At 38.8% G+C, this 13,716-nt stretch overlaps 1 protein-coding gene across 1 annotated transcript in view; it reads left to right on the forward strand.

Moving 5' to 3' along the window:
• Positions 1 to 13,716, forward strand: part of LOC126456702 (sodium-independent sulfate anion transporter) — a 115,155-nt gene that overhangs the window by 19,599 nt on the left and 81,840 nt on the right. Inside the window, exon 3 of the mRNA XM_050092438.1 lies at positions 7,734 to 7,929. Within this exon, the coding sequence (XP_049948395.1) occupies positions 7,734 to 7,929 (196 nt within the window). The remainder of the gene's footprint in view (positions 1 to 7,733; positions 7,930 to 13,716) is intronic.

Genomic DNA, 13,716 nt, shown 5'->3' on the forward strand with positions numbered 1-13,716 from the left:
GCCAAGCAGTGTACTTTGGCGTGCAGTGATATACGTCGTTTCTGTTCGTGGGATCGTAATTGCCAATCTCAGTCAGTTGACTCTGTGTTCTGACTGATATATATCAGTATCCGGAAGTGATGGATAATCGCCCAGCATTGCAAGAAAATGTGCAGAATACGAAGAAGATACTTGCGCAGAACGAGCGTTCGATCGTCTCTAACGTTATTACAGCTTGTGATAAGGAGGCTACACAAAAAGAACTGTTGGCTAATATTACCAGTCCCAATCAAAGGGCTGCAGCCTCGCCAAAATAGGACGCATAAGGAAGGGACGCGAAAACAAGGCGCATGGTTTACTGGAATCGCCGCGAAGGAAACCTAATAATTTACGGAGGAAACCCATCGTTATAGACAGTTTCACAAAATCGGTCATTCGACAAACGATGAAGGACTTTTACATAAACCAAAAAATAATGCCCACATTACGGAAATTACTCACTCGCGTGAAACAAAAAATTCATTTTCGTTGCAGAAAGATGTTTTACACAAGACATTGCGTGAAATGGGATTTACCTGGAAATACTTTTCAGACATGTTTACGAAGACAATGACAAAAAAAGCAGTGCGAATCGAACTAATACAACACACGTAATTATAAATTTCTGGTTACTTTTTAAACACTTTTCGTGTTGCAAGAATTGTTAAGTTTTAATGCAGCCCTTCAAAGAAAACTTCTACCTTTTAGTAGAAACACAAAGTAAGAACAAGCCTTAAATTCTACAGACTGCACTATGTCTGGTTCGTCTTACGAATAGAGGAACATACATTCATATGAATAGGCATTCGGTTCTATGTTTGTAGTAGAATCCTGACTTCCGTTCTTATGTTAATATTATTTACTCTATAATGTTTTGTTTCGAAGAAGCTATCGTCTTCTGTTTTCCTTATAATCTTAACGCATTTGTCTAAAAATAAACGCAGACGGGACGTATTTGTACACGGCGTCGCCACAGATTTAAAGCGCGCGCCGCGGCAGGGACTGTACTACGTTGTGGAACAGCCTGTAGAAGCGCCTTGTGACGTAGCAGGGTAGGCAGAGTGGGGACTCGCGCACTCGCTCTTCAGTTTACCGACAGACTATATGAACAACGGCACAAACTGCCCAGCACCATGGGGAGTGAAGAAGGTGGGTAAGGGAACAGATGAAAAGGAACCACCATCAGTGACGTCAGGCTTTCTTCACTGGCGAGTACCTACTCCACAAGACACCACATAGTGCATGGCAGCGGACCCCTCGGTACCACTACTAACCATTCGCTAATGGAGCAAAGGGAAAAATGAATGTCTAAATGCTTGCGTCCGAGCCCAAATTTTTTAAAATCTTGTCTTTGTAGCCCTTACACAAAATGTACATTAGAGGCAGTCGTGTCATTCTGCAGTCAGCTGCAAATACCGGTGCTTTAAATTTTCTCAATAAACTTTTGCGAAAAGGATGTTGTCTTCCCTCCAGAGAATTTCCATTTTAGTTCACAGACTATATGCGTAATATCATGTGTTCATCCAATCTACTGGTAGCAAATCTAGCAGCACATCTCTGACTTGCTTCGAGGTCTTCTTTTAATCCAAGCTGCTGAGTATCCCAAACACTCGAGTGGTACTCAAGAATGGGTCACAGTAGTGTTCTATACGCGATGTTCTTTATAGATGAGCTACACTTTCCTAGAATTGTCGCAATAAACAGAAGTCAGCCTATCACCTTCTCTACTACCATCCCTACGTGTTCGTTCCATTTCGTATCACTTTGCAGTGTTACGCCCAGATATTTAATCGACACTATTGTGTAAAGTAGCACACCTCAGATACTGTATTTGAACAACATGCGAGTGTTTCCAGAATGACATTTTCACTCTGCATCGGAATGGGCGCTGATATGAAATTTCATGGCAAATCAGAACTATGTGCCAGGCCGAGACGCGAATTCCGTCCCTTTGCCATTTGTGAGCAAGAGCTCTATCAAATGAGCTACCGAAGCAGACTTACGACCCCTCCTTACAGCTGCTAGTACGCCATCTCCTACCTTCCAAACTTCACAGAATCTCTCCTAGTAAAATGGCAAGACTAAAGTTTCATATCAGTAGGACACACTCCACTGCAAAGTGAAAATTTCAATCCGGAAACATCCCCCAGGCTGTGGCTGAGTCATATCTCCGCAATATACTTTCTTCCAGGAGTGCTATTTTCTTAGGAGAGTTTCTGTGCAGTCTGGAAGGTAGGAGATGAGATACTGGCAGAAGTAAAGCTGTGAGGGTGCATCGTGAATCATTATTGGGTAGCTTAGTCGGTAGAACACTTGTCCATGAAAGGCAAATGTTCTGAGTTTGAATTGCTGCCTGGCACCTAGTTTTAATTTGTCAGGAAGTTTCATTATGGGAATGTTTTCTGCACTCATCTGCATTAACTTGCATTTCTCTATGTCCAGAGTGAGCTTCCATTTACCACGACAAACAGTGGTTCGGTCTAAGTCATCAAGTATCCTTTTACTGTCAGTCAACGATGACACTTCCCCGTTCACTACAGTGCCATGAGCAAACAGTCACATGGAAATGATTGTATGGCATTGTTGGCCGGGAGGTCCCATTCGGGGGAGTTTGGCCGCCGTATTGCAAGTTCTTTTCAGGTGACGCGAGATCGGCAACTTGCTAGTCAATGATGATGAAAATGATGATGAAGGACACCCAACACCCAATCCCCTGCCGGGAATTGAACCCGGGCCCCCTGCATGGTAGGCGGTAATGCTACCGTTACAATATGGAGGCAGACAGTCACAGATTACTACTATGGATTCCTATTATGGTGTAACAGGAAATGCTGCAAAATGATTCAAATCTTATATCTCTGGCAGGAAACAAAGGGTGTTATTAGGAAAGAGACATGTATTAGGCTATCAGGCATCATCCAACTGCGAACTAATTACATGAGGGGTCCCACAAGGTTCCATTTTAGGGCTGTTACTTTTTCCTGTGGATATCAATGACCTTTCATCAGTAATGTTATCAGATGCCAAGTTCGTTTAGTTTGCTGATGATACAAACATTGCAATAAAAAGCAAATCAAGTCTAGTCTTAGAAAGATTGGCTACTAAAATATTTGTGGACATTAATCACTGGTCACTAGCAAATTCTTTGTCACTGAACTTTGAAAAAACACACTACATGCAGTTTAGAACTTCTAAGGGGTGTCCAGCAAGTATATTCCTAACATATGTTGACAAGAAGATAGAAGAAGTGGACAGTGTTAAATTCTTGGAATTACAGCTTGATAATAAATTCAACTGGGAGGAGCACACCACAGAACAGATGAAGCCTCTTAACAAATCTCTATTTGCAATGCAAATTGTGTCAGACATAGGGGATATAAAAATGAAATGCTGGCATACTATGCTTACTTTCATTCCATAATGTCATATGGTTTTTTTTTTTTTTTTGCGTAATTCATCAAGCCAAGCTAAAGGTTTTTGGGCACAAAAATGTGCAGTAAGAGTGGTGTGAACTCAAGAACATCCTGCAGCAGCCTGTTTAGGGAACTAGGGATACTAACTACTGCTTCCCAATATATTTATTCCGTAATGAAATTTGTCATTAAAAACATATCACTTTTTCAAACCAACAGCTCAATTCATGGAATCAATACTAGAAATAAGAATAATCTTCTCAAGGATTTAAAGTCACTTACTCTTGTACAAATAGGTGTGCAATATTCAGGAACACACATTTTCAATAACTTGCCAGCAGCCATAAAAAGCTTAACAACCAATGAAATTCAGTTTAAGACAAGCCTAAAGGATTTATTGGTGGCCAACTCCTTCTACTCCACTGATGAATTTCTCAGTAGAACAAAGTGATTTGTATAAGTGCAATATAACTTCTACACAATTTCTGTGCAGTAATGTGTTCATTGCAAATAAGTGTGTGTGTGTGTGTGTGTGTGTGTGTGTGTGTGTGTGTGTGTGTGTGTGTGTGTGTGTGTAAGTACAATCTAACTTCTGCACCATTTCAGTGCAGTAACATGTTCATTGCAAATAAGTAATCAGCTTACTTCGGGTACTTTTTTATATTGGGTACTTTCACTCATTAATGAGTTACAGAATAATATTCTGGGGTAATTCACCAGCCAAAAAAAAATCTTAACTGCTCAGAAGAGAGCAGTCAGAATCATGTGTGAGGTTCCTCCACGGGCCTCATGTAGAAAACTTTTTACACAGTTAGGTAATCTGACCACAACATGTTAGTACATATACTCTCTGATGAATGTAGTTAATAAAGACTATGCTCAGTATGAAACAAATTGTTCATATCATAACTACAGTACTAGAGGTAAAGATGATCTACATGTTGAACTAAAAAATTTATCACTTGTACAGAAGGGAGTAAAGTATGCTGCTATAAAGACTTTTAATGCATTGCCTAATTATATTAAATGTACAAGAGAAAATGAAACACTTTTCAAAGGTACGTTAAAAAAATATCTGCTTGACCATCCACTGTACACCTTAGATGAATTCTTTCCCAGAAGTAATGCCCTCCCTTAATAATAGATGTATTTAGTCTCTTAGTTATTAGATGGACGATACAATATTATGTTAATGTTATAGTGTTAATGTTATAGTTATATTATATTGTGAATTGCTATACTAGTTAAATGACAGCTTGTAAATGAGAAAAAGTGATACTTATTAATATCTATATCATTGTATTATATTACTACTCTGTAGCATTAACTGTATTTCTACAATTGTATTGACATGTTCCACATCCAGGTGAATCACTCGCATGCACAGATCTATGGAATACGCATACCAAATAAAAAAAAAAAGTATTATAGTAGTTGTAGTATACGTTTATTACCTTATAAATAAATAAAAAAACTTTTTTTTTTAAGTTCAGTGCATTAATATTTGTAAAAACATTCTTTCATATAGTGTTCATTAAAATGACGATTATTCCACTTGGGACCTGTGGAATGGCACATTAGCTTATTTGTTTGAGTTGTAAATATTTGTCATGTATTGTTGTTTTTCTGACATGTTCTACATCCTGGAGGACATCCTTACTACGGATCAATTGGAATGAAAGTAAATCTAATCTAATCTAAATTCCACCCTAAGCTTCAGAGCACCCTCTTCCTGTAATATCATATTATATCACCTGGTATATATGCAGAAGTTGGAAGTATACTAGACCATTTCAGATGTCTCAAATCAGGGCTGTACTGCTAGAGAAAAATAACTGTTATAAAACATGTTCATTACCCTACTTACTAACTGTTTTTAATGTTGATTGTGGCATTAGCATAGGATATTACTTCGCTTATTCTTTCAATCAGCATTTTATTTAAAACACCGACGAGTCATCAATATAGAATACCTCAACTACTCTTCAAGACATAGGCTTAACATTTACTATGTTTTCTCACTGGTTGACACAACATGTTTCTATCACCTCATGGCAAGTTTCTCCTGTAACTAGAGAGCTTTATTTCAGCTAGATACATGATCCCTCATACAACCACTTGTGATTTTCTGTCCTAAGACTATTAAATTTGTACAAGATATGGCTAATAAGAATTGCTTTAAATTTTTTTCAATTTTTGGAAGTTCTGAAGTCCCACATTGACTAGAATATTATATTCTTCCAATCTCTCCCTCACCTACACTATATGATCAAAAGTGTCCAGACACCTGGCTGAAAATGATTTACAAGCTTGTGGCGCCTTCCATCGGTAATGCTGGAATTCAATATGGTGTTGATCCACCCTTAGCCTTGATGACAGCTTCCACTCTTCCAGGCATACGTTCAATCAGGTACTGGAAGGTTTCTTGGGGAATGGCTGCCCATTCTTCATGGAGTGCTGCACTGAGGAGAGGTATTGATGTCGGTCAGTGAGGCCTTGCACGAAGTCGGTGTTCCAAAACATCCCAAAGGTGTTCTACAGGATTCAGGTCAGGATTCTGTGCAGGCCAATCCATTACAGGGATGTTACGGTTGTGTAACCACTCCACCACAGGCAAACAAGTGCTTGATCGTGTTGAAAGTTGCAGTCACAATCCCCGAATTGCTTTTCAGCAATGCTTAAAACATCAATGTAGGCATTTGCTGTGACAGTGCCATGCAAAACAAGAAGGGTTGCAAGCCTCCTGCATCCCTGCCATTGGATTGCCACATTGTGTACCATGATTCGTCACTCCACACAATGCTTTTCCACTGTTCGATCGTCCAGTGTTTACGATCCTCACACCAAGCGAAGCGTCATTTGGCATTTACTGGAGTGATGTGTGGCTTATGAGCAGCCGCTTGACCATGAAATCCAAGTTTTCTCACCTCCCACCTAACTGTCATAGTACTTTCAGTGGATCCTGATGCAGTTTGGAATTCCTGTGTGATGGTCTGGATAGATGTCTGCCTATTACACTTTACGACCCTCTTCAACTGTTGGCGGTCTCTGTCAGTCAACAGACAAGGTCGGCCTGTGAGCTTTTGTGCTATACATGTCCCTTCATGTTTCCACTTCACTATCACATTAGAAACAGTGGACAAGGGATGTTTAGAAGTGTGGAAATCTCTCATACAGATGTATGACACGAGTGATACCCAATCACCTGAGCACACTCGAAGTTCATGAGTTCTGGGGAGCACCTCATTCTGCTCTCTCACGATGTCTAATGTCTACTGAGGTCGCTGATATGGAGTATCTGGCAGTAGGTGTCAGCACAATGCACCTAATGTGAAAAATGCATGTTTTTGGGGGTGTCCAGATACTTTTGATCACATAGTGTATCAACATATTTACTACTTAAGGATATCTTTGGGCAATAATAAAGACATGTTTCAGTCAGATTGTATTGTATATAAACAACAAACAATGCAAAACAATAATTTATTAATATTTGTATTCTTGCCCATGTTTCAGTGTAAACTTCTGTTTTATGATGTAAAAGTGTTTTGTATGTTGCTTCTGAACAAAAGTCAAGGAAACTGACATTATCCAGAAATTAAAAAATTAAATTCCCATTAGACACATATTCTGTAAATCATCTGGATACACTGATTCTGGGACTACAAATCCATTTTCCAAGTTATATAAAATATACAGAATTGTCCTAATGCTTAGTTAAATGCAAAATTTAGTCTAATAGGTAAGCAACAGCTATATTTTAGAAACAGAATGCCACTTTCTGTCATTTAAACAACTTTCTTCTTAATACTGAGTGATGTGTCAGTTTTCTACTAACTGAAAGAGAAATGAATAATAACTGATTCCCATTATAAATATCACATGATCAAATTGACATTAATTATAGTTGATAGTTTATGAAATATACAGATATGTATAATAGTTTCTTTTCCTTGCTATTAAATATATTGATAATCTGTTTCATATACCTCAAGACTTTTGATGAATTGTAGCCAGTTAAAGCAATTTTGATGCTCTTTTCCTTTTTTGTCAGCAAATTTATTTTATTTTTATTTCATACAGTGTTACCTGTATTAAATTCATCACATAAGTAGATACTATTCTTCACAGTGGCTTTACAGAGTATATCATCCACTTGCCCTTTCCTTTTTTGCAAAATGTAATGTTTCTATGTAGATGTTTAACTGATGTATCCAAAGTGTGGCATGATAACATAAAAACAAAATAACACATTTTAATATTAATGTTGGTATAAATATTTTACTGATTTTGCTTTTCTAGTATGGCCTGTACTCTGCCTTCATGGGAAGTTTCGTCTATGTCATGTTTGGAACTGTGAGAGAAGTTTCCATTGGTCCAACATCACTCATGGCACTGCTGACTTTTGCCTACACTCAGGATCTTCCCATAGAATTTGTCACTCTTCTTGCTTTCTTAGCAGGCTGTGTGGAGCTGCTCATGGGACTTTTGAATTTGGGTATGTAAACATTATTTCTTTGAAATAAGGAAAGAAACAAATATTATATTCAAATTTTGTGTCTAGAAACTGAAGCAGGTGTATATCTAGAAATTGATTATTTTGCCAACCACTTTTGACTTTACTTAAAGTGACCAAGAAAATTTTGTGCAAATGATAGAAATTAGCAACCCAAAGAAAGGCTTAATGCATAGTAAACAGGTAACACTTTGTTGTCTTCTTACCTAGTTATGATCACTCTAGATTCTTCTTTTTAACTTTTTGCTGTTGGAAGATAGTGGTCAAAGTCACAGCTAGGTGACTATAGACATATTCTTTTTTCAAATTTTCACTGAGTGATTCAACAGATTAAGTAACACAATAATGTACCCTGTGAGTGAGGACAGAGATGGGTGCTACAGTTAGGACAAACTGATAAATCATTCCAATTGGAGCAGGGTGCAAGTTGTAGGTGGTCCAAATTAATATGAAGACTCTTTAGTGATCAATAGGGAGAACTAAAGTAACCAATAGTATGAACCTTATATATAATCACAATAGTTGCAGTTAAAAGATGTTTAAAATGAATGTCAGCAGCAGCAATAAGTTGTGTACAATACTATATTTTAAAAGAATTGGTGTAATTTTCCTGGGAATAGCTTTGTAACCTTAACTTCTAGCCGCAACATCTACTGAACGTGAGTAAATTTTCTGTAAAAAAACAAAAAAAAGTAGCCAATTACTACATGAACTGAACAGAAACAGTTCATGGCAAAATATCTGTCACAACTACCACAGAAATTATTTGGAGATAGTTCCAGAATAGGAAAATAAAAATACAGCCTCTATTTCTCAATCAAAGTTCCATGTAGGCAAGAGGCGGAGGAAACCACAAGTTCGTGATCCCTGGCAGTAAACCCATAGTAAACAGTTAGTGCAGCAAAGAGCACTTGTAGACGTGAGTCAGTAAGCAGCAACTGAGGCAGAGATAGTCAGCAGATGAACACAAATTTGGCACACTATGGATGTTCATGTGATGAGCCTGAAACAGTGGCCACATTCCAGCCCTAGTCACTCTCACCAGATGTAGGCAGCATTACACATACTTGTAAATAATGGATTTCAGCTATCAGTCATCCTTTTGAAATTTTATTGGCAGATCTAGATTTCAGCTAGAAACTAGCCATTCTCAATGCACTATCATTTTTGATCAATGCATGTAATGCCTGTTGGTCGGGCTTCATCCACAGTATTCAATGAACTGTGGATGAAGCCCAACCGACAGGCATTACATGCATTGATCAAAAATGATAGTGCACTGAGAATGACTAGTTTCTAGCTGAAATCTAGATCTGACAATAAAATTTCAAAAGGACAACTGATGACTGAAATCCATTATTTACAAGTCAATATAACAGTCACTGTGTGCAACAGCCTCTGAATGGAGGGTAACCTAATTACACATACTGATATGTCTATATCATCACTTTACATGTCAGGTGCAAATCTCCCCCCCCCCCCCCCCATCCCCCCCCCCCTTCCATTTCTCCCCATCTCGAACTGGCAAATAGTGCTCCGCCCAGGCAGTGTGAGCAGGAAAACCGAGTGGAACAGTGGAAGTGACTGGGAGCCAAATGGCGTCGTGGTGGAAGGTTTCTGGGAGATATCCGGAGCCATCAACATTGCTGACTCTGGATCTGGAGTTTTGTACACAGGCCTGGAGGCTTGTATGAGCAAAGGCATTCCTGCACTATGTGGCTGGGTCAGTGATTCAACCTTTGGTGAACCTAGGTCATCTATGAGAGTGCCACACAACTTGTACAAAGTAAGATTTGACCATCCTCGAAAACCCAGAGGTGGAGAAAGCTACGAGGTGGCTGCAATGTTGAAGACAATGAACTCCCAGTTGAACAAAACCACTGACCAGCATGCTGCAGTCAGAACTAGCCACACTTTTAGCATAACATCCCATGTGTTGTAGCTACCAAAACCACTTGGTGCCTCTGTTGTTCCGCCACAGGACCCTGATCGATTCCAGACTCTGTCTAAAGGGGCCCACACCTGAGCAGCATAACTGTCTGCTTCATGTTCTGGATGTGGACATAGGAGATGCAGAAGCGTCCTATGAGGATGCCCATGGAGGAGCTCCATTGGACTTCAATCATTGATGGGCATTGACCTGCAACAAGCTAGAAAGGAGTTTAACACTGAATTTGATTTAGTAGATCATAAAACTTTCAGAATTGGAACCTTAAAGAAGGGCACAAAATGTTCTGCTGGCCCATTTGATGCTGGGTGGAAATAGAATGTGAAGTAGCATTGTGGGTACAAAACCTTTTGAAAATGGTCACTGTGAGTTGGGGACCGTTTTTGGTCATAAGCAAACAGGATGCACAATCTGTTGAGAAGATCTGCTCCAAGGCACCCACTGTGGCCACCACTGTTGTTATCTGAATGCAGATGACATACAGGAAATCGGAGGAGTCTGTGACAGTTAACTACATGGACCCCACAAAATGGCTCACCAGTCTGGAATAAACTTGGTCCCATGGTTGTATCATTTCTGGCTATGGGAAGAACAACAGGACTTGGCTCTTTGGTGTGCCTTGCAAATGGCACACTTTGCACTAGCTGTGCAGTATCTCCATTCATATGAGGCCAATAGATGTAGTGTGTCAGTTGCTTCATCCTAGAAATCCCTTGGTGGGATTGATGAAATAGATGAAGCACTGGATGTGGCAGACAGGACAGTGCCACCACCCAGCACCATATGTCATCTTCTGTAAGGAGTACCACAATTTGCTGGCTCTGAAGTTGGTGTTGCTGATGGGGAGAAAGTGAACACCAGGTGTATATACACCAGAAGGCTTTGGAGGCCAACCTTACAAGACATATTGCTGGATTCATTGAAGAAATGAATCATGCCAAGACACTGCAGCAAACATCTTGGGCATTAATAGGTAACTCATTGAGAGACTGCTCCAGTTGGCTGTCTAAATGAAAACAAACTGTTTCCTGGTAATCACTTACAGTATCCAGATCTGACAGAAGGTGATATAGTGCACCCACATTAAAATGGTGAGCAGAAGTGCAATAACAAATGGAATATTGGAAATGCACTAAATAGAGAGGCCATCCAAGAAGGTGATGTACATTCTTGTAACTTAACTTTGGGTCCAAAAAGAAACGTGAACAGTATATGGTAGATGAAAAGAATAAATTTGTGACTGAAAAAAAAAAAAAAAAAAAAAAAAAAAAAAAAAAAAAAAAAAAAGAAAGAAACTTAAATTTAATTGTCTGACATAAACACAATGGTGTCTCCATTCCATCAATCAGCTTATAAGATAGAACTGCCCTGACAACATGTGACGTGGCACTTGTAGCCAACCAACACCAATGATAAGCAGGCAGGTAAGTTACAAGGTAGGGGTCAGTTGGATGATTGATTTTCACTTCTGAAAAGCTTGATTTCACTCTTTGAAGCATTGAAGAGATACTCCTTTTTTACAGAGATGATTGGGTGGATGGACCATGAAGGCTGCCCAGGGAAAAAATTGCACACAGTATTTAATTTATCCTAGAAATATTTGAAGACTCTTAACAGGCTTAGGCCCAGGCTTATTCTTAATAGCTTCAACATAATCTTAGTATAAAACCCAAATAGGTGACAGAAGGCTGAAGGAAGGTGCCTTTGGAAAAGTTGTACTCAAGTTCCTTGTGTCCACAGGTTGCAAAGAATGTTTATCTATTGTACAACCAGTGATCAAAATATCATCAGGGTAACTGAAACAGTAGGAAATACCAGCAATAGTCTGTTCAAGAAACCTCTAAAAAATGTTCACCCACCTGTCCAACCAGTGATTAGAATATCATCAAGATAATTGAAACAACATAAAATACCAATGGTAGTCTGTTCAAGAAATCTCTGGGAAATGACAGGCAGAATTATATTGATATAGTCCAAACAGCATGTTAACAAAAATATCTTCCTTGAGTTTGCAGTCCAAATACACCTCTGTGAGATCAGTTCTGGAGAATAGTTCACCTCCTGAAAGTTTAGAAAGACCTCTTCCAAATGAGACAAGGGATAAAAACCAATGTCTATCTGAGCATTATTGGTTTATTTAAGTCTCCACACAATCAGAGAGAGCCCCTAGATTTCCTGACCACTGCAAATGGTGAAGCCCACTGACTGTAGGAAACAGGGGCAAAGTGTTGAGTTCAGTCTTAACCTCACCTCAGTGGACAATAGAATTATGTGGGCTATGTATAATGTTGGCATTGCTGCTGGCTTTAAGGCAATGTGGACCTGCAAGTTAACTGCTTTCCCAAAGCCATGTTAAAATACTGGTGTAAATTGTGCAGTGGCAGCAATAGCAATATATTGATGAATTCAGGGAGCATGCTGCATGACATAATGAGAATTCAAAAGCAGATGTGTCAAGACCAAATATAGGCCTACTGTTGACCAAAGAATCTGTCACAAACAAAAATGTCAATATCCGGGATACCTGATTATAAGTGACATCAGTTGCATGTGACATAGAAAGGCCAACTTGTGGTGGCTCTTGATACATTCCTGCTCACTTACATTATGTATATTAATCGAAAATATTGCTTGCATATTACACTCTACTCTTCAATATGACGAGTCACTTGCAAAAGGTAATACATTTTTCAAGCAGAAAATGATTTGTTGACATATAAATATTAATCCTATTGAATTTGAGGTGTACTTGATTACTGATAGAACTACTAAAGTATTCTAGTACATTGCAGATCTGGTGGGATGACATTACATTGTAGAAGGGGTGTACTGGTAGTCTTTCAAATAATCTTCTTACAACCAACATTTCACACAATTACCAATTATTTATCAGTCTTCCAGTTTGAACATTGCAATCCCTTGACAGACATCATTATTACTTGTCAACAACAACTGACCAACTCCATATTTTGGCCTAACCTTGACCCTCATATAGAATCTTTGACATTACATCATATAATCTGTGTTATTATAATCAATGCTTTATGCAAATTACAATAAAAAAGTTTCATACAAATAATTTCATATGTGTCTCCAAGCTCAAAAGAAAACAAAAATATGTTTTCAATTTGCTTTTTCTATAAAGTTCAATGTTTTTCTATGCCAAATTTCATAAAACAATTGATGTTGGGATTAGCACAATTTGGGCTAAAGGACTTTTATTTAGGGTGAACAAAACTTCATTGAAGGTTTCAACAAAACAAAATTCATTATTGTGATAACAGTGTCTGCTGAACAGATCAAATGAGCAGTTTCTTCCTAAGTCGAGTATGAATCCAAATGCTTAACTCGCACATGTTGTTGTTGTTTGGTCTTCAGTCCTGAGACTGGTTTGATGCAGCTCTCCATGCTACTCTATCCTGTGCAAGCTTTTTCATCACCCAGTACCTGCTGCAACCTACATCCTTCTGAATCTGCTTAGTGTATTCATCTCTTGGTCTCCCTCTACGATTTTTACCCTCTACGCTGCCCTCCAATACTAAATTGGTGATCCCTTGATGCCTCAGAACATGTCCTACCAACCGATCCCTTCTTCTGGTCAAGTTGTGCCACAAACTTCTCTTCTCCCCAATCCTATTCAATACTTCCTCATTAGTTATGTGATCTACCTATCTAATCTTCAGCATTCTTCTGTAGCACCACATTTCGAAAGCTTCTATTCTCTTCTTGTCCAAACTATTTATCGTCCATGTTTCGCTTCCATACATGGCTACACTCCATACAAATACTTTCAGAAATGACTTCCTGACACTTAAATCAAT

This window comes from Schistocerca serialis, chromosome 2 (genome assembly GCF_023864345.2).
Source record: "Schistocerca serialis cubense isolate TAMUIC-IGC-003099 chromosome 2, iqSchSeri2.2, whole genome shotgun sequence".
Classification (NCBI taxonomy): Eukaryota; Metazoa; Arthropoda; class Insecta; order Orthoptera; family Acrididae; genus Schistocerca; species Schistocerca serialis.